Source organism: Choloepus didactylus, chromosome X (assembly GCF_015220235.1).
Source record: "Choloepus didactylus isolate mChoDid1 chromosome X, mChoDid1.pri, whole genome shotgun sequence".
Taxonomy (NCBI): domain Eukaryota; kingdom Metazoa; phylum Chordata; class Mammalia; order Pilosa; family Megalonychidae; genus Choloepus; species Choloepus didactylus.
Genome location: NC_051334.1, coordinates 65,676,135 through 65,698,730, shown reverse-complemented (window position 1 = coordinate 65,698,730; position 22,596 = coordinate 65,676,135). Strand labels below are relative to the sequence as shown.

At 39.1% G+C, this 22,596-nt stretch overlaps 1 protein-coding gene across 10 annotated transcripts in view; it reads left to right on the top strand.

The window, feature by feature from the left end:
• ARHGEF9 (Cdc42 guanine nucleotide exchange factor 9) overlaps positions 1 to 22,596 on the top strand; it is a 350,651-nt gene that overhangs the window by 236,022 nt on the left and 92,033 nt on the right. For all 10 annotated transcript variants that reach the window (XM_037821282.1, XM_037821290.1, XM_037821283.1 and 7 more), the window contains one exon: positions 17,479 to 17,670. In XM_037821282.1, coding sequence (XP_037677210.1) covers positions 17,479 to 17,670 — 192 coding nt within the window. The remainder of the gene's footprint in view (positions 1 to 17,478; positions 17,671 to 22,596) is intronic.

Here is a 22,596-nt window from a genome sequence, read left to right as displayed (position 1 = left end):
TGGACAATTTGATTACTATGCGTCTGGGTGTGGTTATCTTTGAGTTTATCAAGTTTGGGATTCATTTGGGTTCCTGAATGTGCACATTCATGTCTTTGATTCAATTTGGGAAGTTTTCTGTGATTATTTCTTCAAATACTCCTTCTTCCCCTTTCTCTCTTCTCCTTCTGAGACTCCTGTAATACATGCATTAGTATGTCCCAAGGGCCTTTTAGACTCTGCTCATTCTTTTTTATTCTTTTTTTCTTTCTGCTCCTAAGCCGGAATCATTTCAGTTGTCTTACCTTCAAGATCACTGATTCTTTCTTCTGCCACCTTCATTCTGCTGTCAGAACTCTCTAGGAATATTTTCATTTCAGTTATTGAATTCTTCAACTCCAGTATTTCTCTGCAGTGATTCCCATGTTGTTCATTCATTGTTTTCCTCAATGTCTTTCTCCATGTTTTCCTTTATCTCCTTGAGCATATAGAGGATCATTTTTAAAAGTCTGGTAATTCAAACACCTGGTCTTCTTGCATTGATGGTTTCTGGATTTTTATCTTGTTCCTTTGAATGGTCCATCATTTCCTTTCTTTGTTTTTCTTGTAGTCCTTTGTTGTACACAATGCAACAGCGTGTTAACTTTCAGATTTAGTTCTGAACTATCTCTTCCTTAAATTTTTGTCCAACTCATGATATGAAAGATTTTTTTCCTGAATGCTTGAGCTAATCAAAACAAACAAACCAAGGCAAAAAGCACATATCAGTGTCTTTGTAAATTGGCTCTGATTTTGCTGGTGGTCTCCTTCAGAACTTAGCTCTCCTATCAAGAAGATAAGCCCAAGTCACATGGGAAGTGCAGGATCCTCTCTTATCTGAACTTGGGTGGAACCAGAGCCTTGGAGCCTGTTTCTTTTCCTGAGCCTCTGACTGCTAGAGGCCTTAGGAATTCCACATTTACAGTTTACAGGAGTTCCAGTATATGCCTCCTCTACTCCCTTTAAAATAGGCCTCTTCCCTCTCCTTGGTGTTCTCTTTTTCTTTAATTAAACTTTATTTATCAAAAAATAAAAAACTTACAAAACAAAGGACTAGGAAAAACAAATATCCTGAAATAAAGTCATTGCTTCCAATGTGCTCTTACCGTACCATAAGAAAATTAACAAACCATAGGCACTCCTGAGCATTCCCATATTATTAAGATTACCCTCAATATCTTATCTGTTCTTATTAGATTATCATTCCTCCTTCACTAGCTGCTATTTATCTCTAGGTCCCCTATATTCTACAATATAAGACACTTGTTTTTACATTTTTCACAGAGTTCACATTTGTGGTAACATACGATGTCTCTCCTTTTGTATCTGACTTATATTTCACTCAGCATTATGTCCTCAGGGTTCATCCATGTTGTCATATGCTTCATGACCTCGTTCATTCTCACTGAAGGGTAGTATTCCATAATATGTATGTACCATATTTTGTTTATCCACTCGTCTGTTGTAGGATATTTTGGTTGTTTCCATCTCTTGGCAATTGTGAACAATGCCGCTATGAACATCGGTGTGCAAATATCTCTTCATGTCACTGCTTTCAGGTCCTCTGGGTAAATATTGAGAAGTGAAATTGCTGGATCATAGGATAACTCAATACCTAGTTTTCTAAAGAACTGCAAAACTGTCTTCCAGAGTAGCTGAACCATTATACCGTCCCACCAGCAATGAATAAGAGTTCCAGTTTCTCCACATCCTCACCAGCATTTGTAGTTTCCCCATTCTTATTGGTGTGAAATGATACCTCACTGTGGTCTTGATTTGCATCTCCCTAATAGTTAGCGAAGATGAACATTTTTTCATGTGTTTTTAGCCATTTGTATTTCCTCCTCAGAGACATGTCTATTCATATCTTTTGCCCATTTTATAATTGGGCTGTTTGTACTATTGTCATTGAGTTGTAAGATTTCTTTATATGTATAAGATATCAGTCTCTTATCAGATAGATGGTTTCCAAATATTTTCTCTCATTAGGTTGGCTGTCGCATTACTTTTTTGACAAATTCATTTGAGGTACAGAAGCTTTTAATTCTGAGGAGTTCCTATTTATCCATTTTTTCTTTTGTTGCTTGTGCTTTAGGTGTAAGGTCTAAGAAGCGACCTCCAAATACAGGTCTTGAAGATTTTTCCCCACATTATCTTCTAGGAGCTTTGTGGTGCAGTCTCTTATATTGGGAACTTTGATCCGTGCTGAATTAATTTTTGAATAGGGTGTGAGATAGGGGTCCTCTTTTCATTCTTTTAGATATAGATATCCAATTCTTCCTGCCACATTTGTTGAAGAGGCTGTTTTCTCCCAATTCAGTGGATTTTGGGGCCTTACCAAAAATCAGTCAACCATAGATCTGGGGGTCTATTTCCGAATACTCAATTCAATTCCATTGATCAATATGTCTATATTTGTGTCAATACCATGCTGTTTTGACTACTGTGGCTTTATAGTAGGCTTCAAAGTCAGGCAGTATAAATCTTCCCACTTCATTTTTCTTTTTTTAGAATATTTTTAGCAATTCGAGGCATCTTTCCCTTCCAAATAAATTTGTTGAATAACTTTTCCAAGTCTGAAAAGGAGTTTGTTGGAATTCTGATGGGAATTGCGTTAAATCTATAGATCAGTTTGGGTAGAATTGGCATCTTAATGACATTTAACCTTCCTATCCATGAACATGGAATATCTCTCCATCTCCTTAGGTCCCCTTCTGTTTCTTTTAGTAGAGTTATGTGATTTTCTGTGTAGAGATCTTTTACATTACTGACTCACGTGCATTAATCTTATAATCTTATATCCACAGTGCTCTCTTGAGTGAGTTAATACATGTAGTCCTTTGCCCAGGCCACTTCAACTTACCTGTTTCTCACACTGTCCCAGCTGTCTGTAAGTTGCTTCTCTGCATCAGGAGAAACTCTGGGAGGGGGATCCTGAGACATATGCCTCAGCTCAGTCTCAGTCTTCTACCTGATAGATTGGCACTGACATACATGCACACCAGAATGCACACAGGGGCCACTCTGTAGCCTCTAGAACACAGCCAGGAACTTACAATGAGAGCACAAGCTGGTTCAACCCTGCATTGTAGAGATGTGGGAGAGGGGTCAACAAGGGTGCTAGGAGCTCCTTCTTCTATGGTCTTTGAAGCTACATTTTCTTGATTCAGCACTTCCCCAGTTAATACAGCCCTTTAACTTTTTCTGTAGTTTTGAACAAGGTTACTGTCTTTGAGATTCCTCTGCTGCCTTTGCCCAGGGAAGCTGGAACAGTGGCCACCCTCAGAGCTGTCCCTCAGCAATCTGAAGTAGCTGATCAAGGGTAGAGATCTGTGATAAGTCCACATACCCCTGGAGTTTGGAGGATTCAGTTTTTATGACCCACCCTTGCAGCAGCCAACACCACCAGGACCCCGAGCTCCAGTTCCCATCTTCTGCTCAGTGTTCCACTAGAGTCTGGAGTTTTGAAGTGGTTAATTCAGCCAGTTCCTGCTAGTTCAATATTTTTTTTTGGTGGACATACTGATTTCTGGCACTTCCTACTCTGCCATCTTCCCACAATCATTCTCCCCCAACATCCACCTTTCCAGCCACGCTTTGCCATTGCTTTACTGTTGTGGCAGAGAAGGGCAATTTGGTGACTTTTATTATGGGAGAGTTCTTCCTGCATCATCTGTATAGTGTTTGCTGAGATATTTGGCTAGAGCCTTCACTCAGAGGCAGAACAGAGGACTTTGCTCAAGATTAGAACTATCTGAAAAAGGAAAGGATTATCTTTCCTCCCCATCACTGGTTTTGTTCTAGCAGTTGGTTGGGCAGTTGTTGATAAGAGATGTCAAGGGTGTTTATGTATTGAATAGAGGGCAAAAGGTGAAATCAGCTAGATGACCTTCCTTTTCATTTATAACTCCATGATTCTACTCCTCTGAAATTTTATTATTTAATGTGGCTGGCAGTAGCCCCTTACTTTTTCAGAGGATGGCTCACTTTTCACTCCTCTCTGGCTGGCTAGATTTGGCCTTTGAGAATACTGAGATGAGATTTAACCAATATTGCTTACCCATTCTCTTCTCAGAAATGTCACCCCACTGGAGCCAGGGGTAGGCTGGCTTTCCCTTGCTGTTTGAGCCTTTACTGAACTCTTTCCTGGTATTAAGCATCATTCCATGACTGAAGGAACTACCAAAAGGGATGTCAGGGCACCTCTCCTTTAAGAATCAATCCATTTTGGGGTGGGGGTCAGCTAAAGATCCTGAAGAGTAGGTATCAAGGGCTTAGTGAGCGTAAATTTAGTATATAGAAGAGTGACGAGCCACTGAAGCATGCATATATACACTGAGAAAGATTTGCAAGGGTTACACACAAAATCTATAACCGTGGTTTCCTTGGAGGGAGGTAGAAGGGGATTAGGATGGGAAGCAGTCAAAGGGAGAATTTCATTTATCTAAACTGTTTTAAATTTATTTTTTTATTGAGATATAATTCACATACCATAAAATTCATATTTTAAATTATGTAATTCTGTAGTTTTTAGTATATTCACAAGGTTGGGTAACTATCACCATAATCTAATTTTAGAACATTTTCATCATCTCCAAAAGAAAAGCTGTACCTATTAGCAGTCACATGCACACCCCCCAATTTTCCCCTCCCCACAGTCCTTGGGAACCACTAATCTATTTTCTGTCTTTATGAATTTGTCTATTCTGGACATTTCATGTAAATGGAATCATACAACATGTGGTCTTTTGTGCCTGACCTCTTTTACTTAGCATTCTGTTTTGGAGGTTCATCCTCAGATCAGTATTTCATTGCTTTGCATTACTGGATAATATTCCATTGTATGGATATACCACATTGTGTCCTGACAATTCATCAGTTGATGAACATTTAGGTTGTTTTCACTTTTTGGCTATTATGAATAATGCTGCTATGGACATTCATGTACAAGTTTTGCATCAACCTGTGATTTCAATTCTCTTAAGCATGTGCCTAGGAGTGGAATTGCTGGGCCTTATGGTAACTCTATAGTTAACATTTTGAGGAAACCCTAAATTGTTTTTCAGAGTGGTTGACCATTTTACATCTCCACCAGCAGTGTATGAGGTTTCCATTTACTCTACAACCTCACCAACATTTATGTCCTTTTCTTTAAAATCCAAGTGGGTGTGAAGTGATATCTCATCATGCTTTTGAGTTCCATTTCCTTGATGGCTAATGATGTTGAGCATCTCTTCTTGTGTTTATTGGTCATTTATATGACTTCTATGGAGAAATGTCTATTCAGATTCTTTGTCCATTTTTAATTGGGTTATTTGTTATTTCGTTGTTGAGTTTTAAAAATTCTTCACATATTCTGGATATTAGACCTTTATCTGATATAGGAAATGCAAAATTTTCTCCCATTCTGTGGGTTATCTTTTCACTCTTTTGAAAGCATCCTTTGATGTGCTAAAGGCTTTAATTTTGACAAAGTCCAGTTTGTTTATTTCCTTTGGTTGCATGTGCTTTAGGACTCATATCTATAAAACCATTGCCGAATCCTAGATCACAAAGCTTTTCCCCATGTTTTCTTCTAAGGATTTTATAGTTTTAACTCTTCCATTTAGGTTTTTGATATGTTTTGAATTAATTTTTGTATAGGGTATGAGGTAGGGGTCAAACTTCATTCTTTTGCATGTGGATATCCAGTTCCCCAGTACCATTTATTGAAAAGAGTATATTTTCCCCCTTGGCACTTTGGTAAAAAAAAAATCAATTGAGAATAAATATAGAGTATAGTTCCAGCCCCTCAATCGGTTACATGGTTCTCTATATCTATTCTTGTGCCAGTACCACACTCTGTTGATTACTGTAGCTTTGGACTAAGTTTTGAAATCAGGAAGTGTGAGTCTTCCAATTTTGTTCATATTTTTCAAGATTGTTTTGGCTATTCTTGGTCCTTGAATTTCCACATCAATTTTAGTATCAGATTGTCAATTTCTGCCAAAAAAGCTGTTGGAATTTTGATAAGGATTCTGTTGAATCTGAATCAATTTTGGGTGTACTGCCACTTCACAATATTAAATCTTCCAGTCCATGAACATGGGGTGTCTTTCCATTTATTTACGTCTTTAATTTCTTTCAACATTTTGCAATTTTCAGTTTACTTGTCTTACACTTATTTTATTAAATTTATTCCTAAGTATTTTATTTTTTTTATTCTATTTAAAAGGCATAGTTTTCTTAATTTCATTTTCAGATTGTTCATTGCCAGTATACAGAAATAATGATTTTTGTACATTGGTCTTGCATCCTGCAACATTGTTGAACTTGTTTATTATTTCAAACAGTTTTTATGTGCATGCACATGTATGGATTCTTTAGGATTTTCTATATACAAGATAGTTTTACTTCTTCCTTTCCAACCTGGATGCCTTTTTATTTATTTTTTCTGGCCCAATTGTCCTGGCTAGATCCCCCAGTGCATTGTTGCATATAAATGGTGACAGCAGCTATTCTTGTCTTCTTTTTGAACTTAGGAGGAAGCATTCAGTCTTTCACCATTAAGTTTGCTATTAACTGTGGGTTTTTCTTAAGTGCCCTTTATCATGTTGAGGAAGTTCCCTTCTGTTCCTTGTTTTTTTCTTAGTGTTTTTTTTTCAATATGGAATACATTTTCAGTTTATTCTAGACCATTTTCAATTTGGAATAGTTAAACTTTAACTCCCATGATGTTTCCAAGAAAACAACAAAGGCAGTTGCAGCAGACGATGTCAGGGTTAGGGAGGTTTCCACATTTTCATCGTGTTTTCTCATAAGCTGCTTATTTTCTTATTATACTTTTCATCTGCATGGGCAAGCAAGTTGTGGTTATGAAGTGCTTTTATATATATCTGAATGCTTTCTTTGATTCTTATATCACAGTTAATGATTTTTGCACACTTTTTTAGAACAATCGATCTTCACAATGGTATTGTTGCCAGATTTGGGCTTCCAGGTTCTTTGCCTTGGCATGAGACAGAATTCAAGGGCACAGCACAGCATAGAGTAAGCAGGTAGAAAATTTATTATTTACACATGTGAGAGAATATGTGGGCACTCTCGCAAAAAAATAAAGGTCAGAGGTGAGAGGTCTCTTAGTGTTTTTTTAAATCATGAAAGGGTGTTGGATCAATAAGGAAATGGAGATGTTGAATTGTACGATAAATGAACTAGGCTTGACAGACATTCATAGACCACTACACCCCACAATAGCAAGATACACATTTTTCTCAAGTGCTCATGGAACATTCTCTAGGATAGACCACATGTTGGGTCACAAAGTAAGTCTCAACAAATTAAAAAATATTGATATTATACAAAACATTTTCTCAGATCATAATAGAATGCAGTTGGGAATAAATAACAGACAGAAGATTGTAAAATTCACAAATATATGGAGGCTAAACAACACCCTCTTAGAAAACCAGTAGGTAAAGGAAGAAATTACAAGAGAAATTAGTAAATACCTCAAGGCAAATGACAATGAAAACACAACATATCAAAACTTATGGGATGCAGCAAAGGTGGTGCTGAGAGGGAAATTTATTGCCCTAAATGCCCATTTTAAAAGAGAAGAGAGAGCAAAAATTGAGGAATTCACTGTCCACCTAGAGGAACTAGAGAAAGAACAGCAAATAAACCCCACAGTAAACAGAAGGAAAGAAATAACAAAGATTAGAGCAGAAATAAATGAAATTGAGAACAGGAAAACAATAGAGAGAATCAACAAAACAAGAAGTTGGTTCTTTGAGGAAATCAACAAAATTGATGGACCCCTAGCTAGGCTAACAAAAATAAAGAGAGAGAGAGAGAGAGAGAGAGAGAGAGAGAGAGAGAGAGAGAGAGAGAGAGAGCGCACACTTGTGCACATGAAGTAGAGAGAGAGTGAGAGCAGATGCAAATAAATGCAATTAGAAATGGGAAAGGAGACATAACAACTGACCCTGCAGAAGTAAAGTAGATAATGAGAAGATACTATGAGGAACTATAGCTAATAACTAGACAACTTAGATGAAATGAACAACTTCCTAGAAAAACATAACCAACCAACATTGACTCGAGAAGAAATAGATGACCTTAACAAACCAATCAAGAGAGATTGAGTCAGTCATCAAAAAGTCCCAAAAAAGAAAAGCCCAGAACCAGATGGCTTCACATTTGAATTCTACCAAGCATTCAAGAAAGAATTAGTAACAATCCTGCTCAAACTCTTCAAAAAAATTGAAGAGGAGAGAAAACTACCCAACTCATTCTATGAAGCCATCATCACCCTAATATCAAAATCAGACAAAGATACTACAAAAAAAGAAAATTATAAACCAGTCTCTTCAATGGATATAGATGCAAAAATCCTCAACAAAATACTTTCAAATTGAATCCAGCAGCACATTAGAAGAATTATACACCACGACCAGGTAGGGTTTATTCCAGGTATGCAAGGCTGGTTCAACACAAGAAAATCAATTAATGTAATACACCACATCAGTAAATGAAATCAGAAGGACCACATGCTCATCTTGATTGATGGAGAAAAGGCATTTGACAAAATTCAACATCCTTTCTTGATGAAAACTCTTCAAAGGATAGGAATAGAAGGGAACTTTCTCAATATGATAAAGGCAATATATGACAAACCCACAGCTAACATCGTACTCAATGGGGAAAACTGAAAGCTTTCCCTCTAAGATCAGGAACAAGACTAGGGCACCCACCATCAACATTGTTATTCAACATTGTGCTGGAAGTTCTAGCTAGAACAATTAGGCAAGAAAAAGAAATAAAAGGCATCCAAATTGGAGAAGAAGTAAAACTTCCACTCTTTGCAGATGACATGAATATCTATGTAGAATATCTAGAAAAAGCTACACCAAAGCTTTTAGAACTAATCAATGAATACAGAAAGTGGCAGGCTACAAGATCAACATGCAAAAATCTGTGGTGTTTTTATACACAAGTAATGTGCAACAAGAGGAAGAAATCATGAAAAATATCCATTTACAATAGCAACCAATAGAATCAAGTATTTAGGAATAAACTTAGTGAAGGCCACAAAAGACCTATACAAAAAGGAAAAAAAAGGGAAACTACAAGAAACTGCTAAAGGAAATTGAACAGGACCTAAAAAAATGGAAGAACATATCGTGTTCATGGATTGGAAGACTAAATATAATTAAGATGTCAATTCTACCTAAACTGATTTATAGATTCAGTGAAATGACAATTAAAATCCCAACAACTTACTTTGCAGAAATAGAAAAATCAATAACCAAATTTATTTGGAAGGGCGAGGTGCCCCGAATAGCCAAAAATAACTTAAGAAAGCGGAACGAAGTGGGAGGTCTCACACTACCTCACTTTGAAGTATATTACAAAGCTACAGTGCTCAAAACAGCATGGTACTGGCATAAGGATAGATATACTGACCAATGGAATCAAATTGAGTGTTCAGAAATAGACCCTCGCATCTACAGACCACTGATCTTTGATAAGGCAGTCAAGCCAAAGCAACTGGGACAGAACAAACTCTTCAATAAATGGTGCTTAGAGAACTGGATATCCATTTCCAAAAGAATGAAAGTGGACTCCTATCTCCACCTTATACAAAAATTAACTTGAAATGGATCAAAGACCTAACCATTAGCGCTAAGACCACAACACTCTTAGAAGAAAATCTAGGGCCATATCTTATAGATCTTGTGATAGGAGGTGGTTTCCTAGACCTTACACCCAAAGCGTGAGCAACCAAAGAACAAATAGACAAATGGGATCTCCTCAAAATTAAACACATTTGTACATCAAAGGACTTTGTCAGAAAGGTAAAAAGGCAGCCTACATAATGGGAGACAATATTTGGAAACCACATATCAGATAAGGGTTTAATATCCTGAATACGTAAAGTGATCCTACAGCTCACCAACTGAAAGACAAACAACCCAATTAAAAAATGGCAAAAGACATGGACAGACACTTTTCTGAAGAGGAAATACAAATGGTGCAAAAGCATGTGAAAAAATGTTCAACTGCATGGCTATTAGGGAAATGCAAATAAAAACCATAATGAGATACCATCTCACACCTACCAGAATGGCCATTATCCAAAAAACAGAAAATTACAAGTGTGGGAGAGGATGTAGAGAAAGAGGCACACTTATTCACTGTTGGTGGGAATATAGAATGGTGAAACCCCTCTGGAAGACACTGTGGCAGTTCCTCAGGAAGCTAAGTATAGATTTGTTGTATGACCCAGCTATTCCATTGCTAGGTATATACTCAGAGGAACTGAAACTTAAGATAGTAACAAACATTTGTAAACCTATATTTTTCATGGCATTAGTCACAATAGCCAAGGGATGGAAACAGTCCAGATGTCCATCAACAGATGAGTGGATAAACAAACTGTGGTACCTACACATGATGGAATATTACGCAGCTGTAAGACAGAACAAAGACACAGAACATATAATAATGTGGATGAACCTTGAGAACATTATATTGAGAGAAGTTTGCCAGAAACAAAAGGACAAATGCTGTATCGTGCCACTAATATGAACTAACATTAATGAGCAAATTTTGAGAGTTAAAAGCTGATAACACAGGCTACCAGGAGATAAAAAGAGGGTAGAGATCAGACATTTGATGCTGAAGGGTTACAGAATGTTCAGCAGGATTTACTGTATAGATCCAGAAATAGATAGCATAATACTGTGTGATGGTAGCACAATATTGTAAGTATACTGAACAAAGGTGTCCATGAGTAAAGCTGAAAGAGGTGGGCTAGGGGCATGAATGACACCTGAGGTAAAGATAGAAGATAAAGACTGCGACTGTTTAACTTAGCAAAAACTGGAGTGGTCAATGATTTTGACTAAATGTACAAATATAAAAATGTTCTTGCATGTGGGAGAACAAATGAACGTCAGCCATGCAGAGTGTTGGAAAGGGGATTGTATTTGGGAAAAATATAATCAAAACAAAGTAGAGTCTATGGTCAACAGTAACATTGTAATATGCTTCCATTAAATGTAACAAAGGCAACATACCAAAGCTAAATGTGTATGAGATATAAGGGAGGGATATGGGATTCTTGGTAGTGGTGGTGTTGTCTGATCCTACTATTGTATTGTATGATATTTTATTTTTTCTTTTTATTACCTTTTTTATTATTAAAAAACACTTTTTTTCATTGTAATCAGTATATTCAAGTGCTGACGGTGGTGATCAATGCACAACTATATGATGATAGCATGAACAATTGTACACTGGATAATTATATGGCATGTGAATATAGCTCTATAAAATTGTAGGGGAAAATATAAACAAGGATAAAAGTGCTGGAGAAATTATGGAGAGAGGGATGTGCGTATTTACTGTTGGTTAAGAGGCAGAATGGTGTAGCCTTTCTGGAAGACAGTGGGGTAGTTCCACAAGAAGCTAAGTATGGGTGCCATAAGGTCCTGCAACCCCTTTAGGGGGCATATACTTAGAGGATATGAGAGCAGGGCTATGAATGGACATTTGCACACTGGTGTTTATGGGACCGTATGCATGATTTGCAATGGGTGGAGGTGACCTAAGGGTACATCGACTGAGGAACAGAATGGTGAACTGTTGTGTTTGCATACAATTGAATATTTAGCAACTGGGAGAAGGAGTGAAGCTGTGAGACAGCATGGAGGTGAATGGATCCTGTAGACAGTATTTTGAGTGAAGTACGCCAGAGACAAAGGCAAACACTATAATGTCTCACCAATATGGACTAACTGCAATGTGTAAACTCAGAATTGAATCTTAGAGCACAGCTTCAGGGGAACACTTATTGTAATGGCCCCTAGATTGTAAGCTCTTACAGCAGTCAGATCGATTCCTGAACTGCAGTGGTTGGATTCTGAGATGCTGATCCCTTTGTGTATAACCTGATCGATCCCTGGAACTTTGGGTATCTGTGTGACACCTGAAACTCAGAGCTAGAACTCGGCCAATATGAATGTCAGTATTAGCGCATATAGCAACTGTTAAAAAAGTTCAAAGAGAGTCCAGACTTTAATTAGAGATATGAATGAAGCAGATGTGGTTAGGACCAGGGCGAATCGGGCCAGGGAGTAGGGGACGGTACTGACTGTGTTTAAAATTTAAAATTCCATGAGGGACCAAGGGAAGCGATGTTTAGTTGGTACAGGATCTATATTTCTTAAACAATTTAACTCACACAGTTTGTTCAAATACTATAATTACATGGAACTTTTAATAGGAAGTGGGACCTGGTGGGTTTGCATGTCTTAGTGTGAAATAGTGACACATCCCAGAGTGATTTGGGCAGAGAATAAAAATATATATGCAGGGCCCCTGTTGGGGGAAAATGCGGAGGTGTTGGGCTTCCTCACCTGGATTGTTGCTGATATTCTCGCAGACATTGAGGATTGACCGTTTGGTATGCTGAGCCCTCTATCTCGGGACTTTCCCTTGTGAAGCTTGTTGCTGCAAGGGAGAGGCTAAACTTGCTTATAATTGTGCCTAAGAGTCTCCCCTTGAGTACCTCTTTGTTGCTCAATTGTGGCCCTCTCTCTCTAGCTAAGCCAGTTCAGCGGGTGAACTCAGCGCCCTCTCCCCTATGTGGGATTTGACTCCTAGGGGTGTAAATCTCCTTGGCAACACGAGATATGACTCCTAGGGATGAATCTGGACCTGACATTGTAGGATTGAGAGCATCTTCTTGACCAAAAGAGGGATGCGAAATGAAACAAAATAAAGTTTTAGTGGCTGACAGATTCCAAATGGAGTCGAGAGGTCACTGGTGAGCATTCTTATGCACTATATGGATAACCCTTTTTAAGTTTTGATGCATTGGATTAGCTAGAAGTAAATACCCAAAACTATCAAACTGCAGCTCTGTAGCCTTGACTCTTGAAGACGGTTATATAACAATGTAGTTTACAAGGGGTGACAGTGTGATTGTGAAAGCCTTGTGGATCACACTCCCTTTATCCAGTGTATGGATGGATGAGTAGAAAAATGGGGACCAAAAACTAATTGAAAAATAGGATGGGAGGGGGGATGATTTGGGTGTTCTTTTTTACTTTTATTTTTATTTCTTATTTTTACTTCTGGTACAAGGAAAATGTTAAAAAAATAGGTTGGGGTGATGAATGCACAAGTATATGATGGTACCATGAACAATTGATTGTACACTTTGGATGATTGTATGGCATGTGGATATATCTCAATAAAATTGAATTTAAAAAAATAGTAAATGTCTCCTCTATCATTCCTGGTTTTAAAAATTTCTGTATTTACTTTTTTCTGTTTTAACTTTTTACAGTGCAAATATATTCCTGTATCAATTGTATAAGTTAGAAAACAGAAAAAAAGGAAGATGGAAAATGCAAAGCATATCATATCAAAATGGGAATCTGTCACTAAATCCCTGGCAGTAACTTCTCTGTGGGCCTCGGTTTCTTCATCAGGAAGTTGAGATGTTAGGTTATTGCTGCTAAAGTGGTTGAAAACCTCTGGATTATATTATTTCCATGTTCCGGTATGGGATTAAGATCATAGGTGGCACTATTTGTGGACAGAAAGTAGAGTAGTCTGGGGGGACCCCAGAGTTCCAGAAGGGAGTAGGAAGAGGTAAGGGTAGAAATGCAGATTGGAGTCAAATTATGGTGATCTTTGAATGCCATGTGAGGTAGGTGCATTTGCTCTATTATCAGTGGAGGGCTATTGAGGATTGTGGGGTGTGGGAGTAGTCAAGCTAAGTGATAGTTTGATAGTGGTGTGTTAGAGGGATTGGAGCTAGGGGTGACCACCCAAGGATTTGTTTAGGTATAAGTGGATGAGAGCCATTGCTATTGGAATGGAAAAGGAAGACATGAGTGCAAGAGATCTCTGATTTGGAAAAAACTCTCTGGGTCTAAGGGATAAGTGAAGAGTCATTTTTCTTGGTCACCCCCATATCTTTCACAGTTAGTGGTTAGGCATGGAATAGGTCCAAGTAGATATTTGGATATTTGTTAAATTCAATTGCATTAACCCAGCCTTGCTTCAGAGCTCAATGAAGTCCAGGGAAACCAGTCTTCAAGTAATCTGAGAGGGCTTCCAGGAAAGCTTTCCAACCTTCCAGGCTTGTCTGTCTTCTCACTTATCACCCTGGAGCCCATGTGTACTAATTGCAGCATCAGTTAAGAACACTTGTAAAAAAGTATGCATTAGCCTGCACAGGTTGTTGGCAGGGTTGATACAGGAGTCTGGGCTGACATTCTACCCAAGGAGGATGAGCCCATGGGCTGACCTGTGCCAATGCAGGGTGACAAGCAAGTAGAAAAGGGCCTTCATTTGCAGAGAACAGGGAAGTTCTCTTATGAGTAGGGGGATTAGTTGTAGACCAGAAACTCATCCTCAGGTTCTGGGGACCTTTGGTAGGTCCCTGAAAGGACAGAGATTTTTGTCTGTTTTGTTCATGGTTGTATCCCCAGTATCTAACACTAGTAGGCACTTAATATAGATTTAATAAATGAATGACTCTGCTAGCCCTTCTTTTGGATTGAAGCAGTATCTTAATTCAAGGAGTGGGCTTCTGAGGTTGCTTTTTTTTCATGTCTTTATTTTATTACTCATGTAACCATACACTGGATAAAGGGAGTGTCAATCCGAGGTTTTTATAATCACATGGTCATAAGATAAAAGCCATATAATAATACAGTCATTATCAAAAATCAAGGCTACTGGTTTACAGTTCAACAATTTCAGGTATTTCCTTCTGTCTGTTCTTATACACTAGAAACTAAATCCTAATGTCTCAGTTACAAACTCTCTTTCTCTCATTTGATTACTCTCTGAGTCTTCAGGGATATTTGGGCAATGACCATCCTAACTTCATGCTGGAAAAGGATGTTGACATTATGGGGTAGAGGAGTGAAACTGGTTGATATTCTTGGAGAGATGGGTAACCTGGGTTTCAGGGCTTATCTGGCATAGGAAAAATCTGGAGGCTGTAAGTTGCTGAAAAAAAAATAAACTTAATAAGTAAATTTTTATAGAGTCTTAGAACCCAGGATGTTCTTTAGGGTTTTCAGGAATACTGTTGGTTGGGGCTTGTTATACTGTGGCTAAAGCTTGGATAAGAGTAATCTCCAGAATGATCTCTTGATTCTATTTGAAATCTCTTAGCTGCTGAAACTTTGTTTCATTTCTTTTCCACCTTTTGGTCAAGAAGGCATTGTCAATCCCATTATGCCAGGGCACTTCTGGGGTTGTTGCAATGGAATAGATAAAGGTGCTGTTTTCTCAGAATCCCCCTAGGGAGGGTATTTCCACTTAGGCCTTTGGCATTAGCCAGAAGGGTCTCCTCCACCTGGTTGTAGTTGCCTTCCTCCCTTCTCATCGTTATTCAGGGTTAGAATTCCATGGAGTATAGCTTGAACCTAAATCATGTTTTGTTCCTCATCACACCCCATGCCCTGATACCCTGTGCTCCTTCCTGTCATAATTGTTCCAAAACTTTATCTCATTTAAGCCATCCAGAAGCTAACATTTTTAGTTGACTTGTCTTAAACTCCTGAGAAGAAAAGAAATAGTTCTTATCTCTTAAAGGCCTGCCTATTATATCCTTTCCATAGGTGGGCTTTTCTTGCTTTATGAAAAGCAGGGAAAAACTAATGGGTTACTGAAGGGTGAGGGTCTCATTGCACAAATGGACAGTGTCCTGTATATGATGTGTTTTGCTTTAATGCCTTAGAATCGCTTCTTTGAGCACTTATTTTCCTTGAATAATTGTCCCTCATCATTGTCTGTTGATTGTATTAAAGGGTAGCTGTTAGCACGTTGAAGACACAAAGGCAACCTTTTAGAAGCTGAAAAGACATTTCCAATAGAGTATTTGTTGAGGGCGATAGGTTCTTGGAGGAGAGAAATCTTTGACATTTGGCTGTGTTTGCAAAATGTATTGAAATTGAGTGAGCTCTTCTTGCTTTGGCCTGTGGCAAATAAGTGGAATATATGTTGGTAAAATTTCTGTACTCATCAAATGGTAACCATGGCCCCATTCCCTGTGAGGCAAAGGGAGATGGGAGAATGCATAGAATTTGGAAGTAACTACTGTCCCTTTACCTCCATCCCAATGTCTCTGTCCCCTTAGGGTCACCCACCAATAGGCTTTTCTGGTGGCAGAAATAGTGATGCATCTAAATTGCTTGAGCTCAACTTCTTGAACCAGGAACATGGAAAAAGCTGGGGTGTAGGGAGAGGAAACATGGAGAGTTGATTAAAGTTGTTGAACCTACTGGCAAGCTCTTACCTAATTCCCCCAGCAGATTTTGCCACTCTGCCTTAGGGGTCTGCCCTTCTTTTTTTAATTACCCCATAGTTTGCCCTCCTTCCTAGGACTGAGGTGAAATTGGCTATCTCACTGATTCAAGCTACATCATCCTAGATTCAGAGGTATCTCCCCTAGCCTTCCAAAAGGAGGTTATTCAGTTTCCCTCTGCCTTCATGATTTGTAATGGAAAGTTTCAACGTGTACCAACTGCATCCATTTCTGATGATTATAATAATTATTAGCCCACCCTGACCCAAACCCTTCCCTTATCGTTTCCTATCACCCTTAGAGCTAGAAGCAAAAAGGTACTGGCACAGTGGTTAAGAGTACAAGCTCTGGAGTCAGACTGTCTGGCTCCTATCTCAGCTCATCCCCTCTGCTCCCTAACTTGCAACAAATTCCTTAGCTTTTCTGAGCCTCACTGTCTTCTGTGAAATGGTGGTAATAATGATACCTACCTAGCAGGATTGACTAAGACAGTGCATCGAAGGCCTCTACTACAGTGGCTGGTGTATAGGAATTGCTCAATCAATAGCTCTTGCTATTATGTGCTGGGGGAATATTCTGCCCTCCCCACCCCATACTTGATCTTTGCATTACCGAGAATTTTCCAGTCAAATTTTAATGAATATTTGTACATCCTTTTGTGGAAATCAGCACTGAAGGTCCTGTTTTTGAGACAAACACTCCAGCATCCAACTTTGGACTTCATGCTCATGGCCATTTAAATGCTATGTGTTGACAATAATCCAGTTGTGGCACCCAAGATCTATAGCTTAATCCTTATTTTTTATGAGGTTGTACTGCTGAGATGTGCTCCAGCATGAACTTGCCATCATTTCTCTCTCTTCTGAAACTTTACCTGAGAGGGATCCCAGAGATAATTTATTCCCACCCCTCCCTATCCTCATTTTTCAGATGGGTCACAAGAGGCCTTAAGAGGACTAGATCCATGCCTAAGGCCAGCAAATCACCCTAATTTCAGGTCTGGCACTCCATTTGCGGGGGCTCCCTGGCTAAGGCTCTCTGAATGCCTGAAGAATTTAATTCTTCCTGGTTCTGCTTGGCTAGAAACTACTCAAAGAAGAACGTTAACTCATTCTTCTTTGTTTATCTGTTTTCTACAGCTGTGGGTGAACCAGGAGGATGGGGTGGAAGAAGGGCCCAGTGATGTGCAGAATGGGCACCTGGACCCCAACTCAGACTGCCTCTGTCTGGGCCGGCCACTTCAGAACCGGGACCAGATGCGGGCCAACGTCATCAATGAGATCATGAGCACTGAACGTCACTACATCAAGCACCTCAAAGACATCTGTGAGGTAGGCCCAGCCATCATGGTAGACATAGAAGGGGGTACACAGGTCCATGAAAAACTGACAACCCTCCTGGGCCCAGCTTATGACATCACCAAGATTTTGTAAAGGGCAGATATACTGACTTCCTGGATTCTGTTCCATGGGGTCAAATTGCTCCCTTGGAGCTTCTCAGTCTCTATCTATATGTCTATGTCTCTCCTTTTCTCTGTCTGCTTGTCTCTCTCTCTCTCACTCTCTCTCTCCCTTTCTCTGAATCCTTCCTCCCCTGAATCTCTTCCCAACCCTATCCCCTTAGTTTCTGACTAGTTGCTGCCGCCCCATGTAAGGGCCTGATCTCCTTATTAACGAGAAACACATCTCCCTCTAAGCCAATGGTTTACAAACTTGAATGTGCATTAGAGTACTTGGGGAAGCTTGCCAAGCATACGTATCTCAGACCCTGTATGTCACCCCCCCCAAGATATGAATTCTGTCTGTCTGGGTTAAGGCACAAGCATCTCTGTTTAACAAGCATCCCTGTTGATCCTGATACTGCTGGTCTTCCTACCTCATTTGCAGAAACATTGCTTTGGGGTTGAGCAGAAAAGGCCTTGGAGAGAGGAATCTGCAGGAAATGAAGGCTGAGTGGACAAGCCTCGGTTCCTTCAGTATGCTCCTTTGCACCTCAGGAACTGTGGTTTTCCTTTCCCTACCATCATCCCTTCCATCTATCTGCCTTACATGAGAGGGAGAGCCCTTTTCGTCACTCTCTTGTGTTCAGCAAAGACTAGCTAATATTTTCAAAGGACATGCTTCTAAACAGTAAGGGAAAACCAGTGGGAAATAGAGAATTTTTTTTTAAAGATTTAAAACACAGACACAATTATAGCTTTCTTGACCCAGGGAAAACTCTGCTTTGGATCTTTTTGCCCCTTTCTTCTAAAGGAAGGGTCAGGTCCTACTTTTTTTTTTCCCCAATCCTGCTGAGTAGAGCCAGAGTCTATCCTGGGATCAGTAGTACATCTCTAACATTTCTCAAAGTTCTTGTTTCTCTAAAGCAGCACTGACCAGTAGAACTTTCTGCAAGGATGAAAATGTTCTATATATGCACTCTCCAATAGAGTAGCCACTAGCCAGTCACTTGTGGCTATTGAGTACTCAAAATCTTAGTGCAACTGAGAAATGGAATTATAAATTTTATTTAATTTTAGTTAATTAAACTTTAAATTTAAATAGCTACATATAACTGGTATCAACCACGTTGGACAGTACAGACCTGGAAGGACCTAGGCCAAAGACTGAGGTCCTTAACTTTCTTCACTTCAACTCATTTTCTCGCCCCTTTCTGGAGAATTGAAGGTTACCCCCCTCCCATGAGTCAGTAATGTAGGATGGGAAGATAAAGGCTCTGGGGACATGGAGTACTGGCTTTCACATCCTAACTTAGCCACTGATGAGCCCCCTTAACTCTTCTGAGCTTCAGTTTTCTCCCATGTCCAGTGGGATTCATTATACTAACCTCCTAAGGAATACAATATCATAATAACATATTGTTGTAGTTGGAAAAAGGTAGTTTTCCATTTCCTTCCTCTCACTTTTAATCTATTCACCATTCTGTGCATATCTTTCTTTCATTATTTTTTTTTCTCTTCTTCCTACCCCCGCACAAATGTCTTGTATTTAAATAAACAAATCCCCACCCCCCCCCAGGAATGTGCTAAGTGGCATTGGGCATTTAACCACTGACATGCCATTTACTCAGAAAACATTTAGGGGAGTTCTGCTCCATGCCAGGCCCTGGGCATAGCTCTTACCTTCAAAATGTGGTTCCCTAGACAGTTAACGTCTGCATCACCTGGTGTATTAGTTTCTTAGGGCTGTCAAAACAAAGTACTATGAACTGGGTGGCTTAAAACGAACAGAAATATATTCTCTTCTGGTTCTGGAAGCTAGAAGTCTAAAATAAAGTGTCAGTAGGGTGATGTTCTCTCTGAAATACATAGGGGAGAATTCTTCCTGTCCTCTTCTAGATTGTGGTATTCAATAGCAATTCTTGGTATTTCTCAGCTTGTAGATGCATCACTTCAATCTCTGCCTACATCTTCACATGGCTGTCTTCTCGTATCTCTGTGTCTCTTCTCCTCTTCTTATAAGGACACCAGTCATATTGGATTAGGGGCCTGCTCTACTCAGTATGACCTCATCTTAACTTAACTAATTCTATTTGCAATAACCCCATTTCCAAATAAGGTTACACTCTGAGATGCTGGGGGTTAGGACTTCAGCATAACCTTTAGGGAACACAATTCAACCCATAACATCTAGGAACTTTTTAGAAATGCAAAGTCTTGGGCTCTACCTCTGTCCTACTGAATTAGAACTTGCATTTTAAAAAGGTTCCCTTTTGACTTATAATACATATTAAAATTTGAGTATCACTGTTCTAAAATGATAGCTGTCTTACAGTATCATAGAGTCTCTAAAATAAGTAAGTACAGTCTGTTCTCCACATGGCAACCAAGTGATCCGTCAAGACCAAAGTCAGGTCATGCTCAAAACCCTCAAATGGGTTACTATTTCTCCCTGAGTAAAAGCCAACATTCTTATTACTTACAAGGTCCTGTATGAACAGATTGTCTCTATTAGTCAGGGTTCTCCAAGTCCGAATTCTGTAGGGCTGGCCATGAGCTGGAAACTCTGATAAAGGTGAATCCTCCAGGGAGGCTGGCTGGCTTAAGTAGAGGCTGATGTTTTTCTTTCTGTCTTCTGAAATCCTCAGTTTTGGCTTTTAAAACTTCCAACTGATTGGATGAGGAGACTCCCCACATTGCTGAGAGCAATCTCCTTTGTTGATTGTAGCTGCAGTCAGCCATAGATGCAGTCAACTGATTATAGATGCAAATCCATCTACAAAATATCCTCACAGTAACATAAAGGCCAGTGCTTGCTTGACCAAACAACTGGGCACCATAACCTAGCCAAGAGGGCACATGAAATTGACCATCACACCCTCCTTACTCTAAGACTTCAACTCCTGGTCCTTTCGTCTTTACTCTCACTACTCCAGCCACATTGACCTCTTGGTGTTCCTTAAATGTGCTAGATTTACTATACCCCCACTCAGAGCTTTTAGGCTGTCCTCTCTGCCTAGAGACCTCCTCCCTCAGATGTCTACATGGATCTCTTCCTTATCTCCTTCAAGTCTTTACTCAAATATTACTTTCTCCTTGAGACCTTCCCTCACCATTCCATTCAAGATTTTGACCCTGTACTCCCTCTCCCCATTCCCTGCTTTATTTTTCTCCGTTGCACTGTTATTTGACATATTATATATTTTACTTATTTATTTTGTTAATTGTCTATCTCCCCTACTGGAATGTAAATTCCATGAGGGGCAGGTTTTTTTATCTGTTGTCTTATTGATGTATTCTCAACACTTAGCATAGTGCCTGGCACATAGTAGGTGCCCAATAAATACTTTTGAAAGTCAGAATTAAATATAATTTTTCAAATGTACATACAGCTTTGATTGACAAACTACATTCACACCTTATCCTATTTGATCTTCAAACAGTGCAAAGTATGTTATTGTTATTCCTGTTTTTTAAATCAACAAACTAAGAAGCAAAATTACTTGCCCAGAGTTCTCAGACACTGTTCTAGTGGGAGTCCTCTAGTCTTGGAATAATCTTCTGTTCCGAATTCCCAAGCATCTTGACTTCTTCCCACAGTAAACAGACTCTGACAGAAAGGGAAGGGTTTGTCTTTCCAGAAGGTAGAGTGCTTTGATCCTGCTCTGAAGACTTTCCCAATCCATCCAAGCTGAACAAATCTCTTTTTGGTGGTCTGCTGGGTCCTTATCTCTCAACCACTCTTAGGAAATATATCTTTGTTCCACTCTGCATCCATAGGTGTTAAGAAGAGCAAAAGAAGGAAAGAGAAGCTGAGTATAGCAGGGTCAGAGAATGGTATTCTAATCAGGGTTGTGTCATCTCTTAACCAATATTTGTCAAGAGCAATTATGGTTTAACAGAAAGAACATCAGACTCAGAATTGGGAGTCCCAGGTTCAGGTCTCGTCTTGATCACTACTTAGGTGAGTATATCTTCTGGACATTGTTTCCCATCTCTAAAATGAGTAGATTAGAAGAACTGTTCTTTAAGGGCTGTCTGGCTCTTTCTTTGGTTCTGTGAGATTTAAATATGCCCTCATCAGGAAGAGCTCTCTATGGTAGTAGGCTAAGTTACTTCTATATTTTCTGCCTCTTCTTCCTTGGTACCCATGGAGGCACATCTTACTCGGGTATGAATACGTTAACATGGAAAAATCTACTCTTTCTATAGATTAAAGGAGAGCTCTAAAGACTTTCCACTGTTGTACTTGTTGAAGGGGAAATAGGGGACACTGTATTCAGTATAGGAAAAAAGCTACAGTATTTATTAGAGAACATTTTTCTTTCAGTCCTGGAAGCAGAAAGTGCTTTACAAACATTACATTTTACAAATGAGGAACTGAAATATAAAGTGATTTTTATCAAAGTCATCCAGTCAGGTTAGTAATAGAAAATATCTTTTTAAATGAGTTCTCTGGTGAAGACACTTTCTTCTTTCTAAATCTAAACAGTGGTTTAAAAGAGCCTCAGGTTAGTTATATGTCACCATGACCAGTGTGACTGGTGGCATTATCTCTTATAAATGTAGAATTCATATTACAATCAGGGAAACTGAGTCACGGGGCCAGCAGAGCTGAAGATACCTTATAAGGCTGTCTTGTTTGCCTCTCTTCAGGAAGATAACCTCAGTTATCCCATAATAATGAAATAAAGACTGTCCTCAAATGCTTCCAGAGAAGCTGGCCTAGCTTTTCTCAGTCATTTGTGTTAGTATTTCATACCCGTCACCCTCAAGAAATTCTTCCTTAGATCTAATTGAGTTTATCATGCAGTAGCTT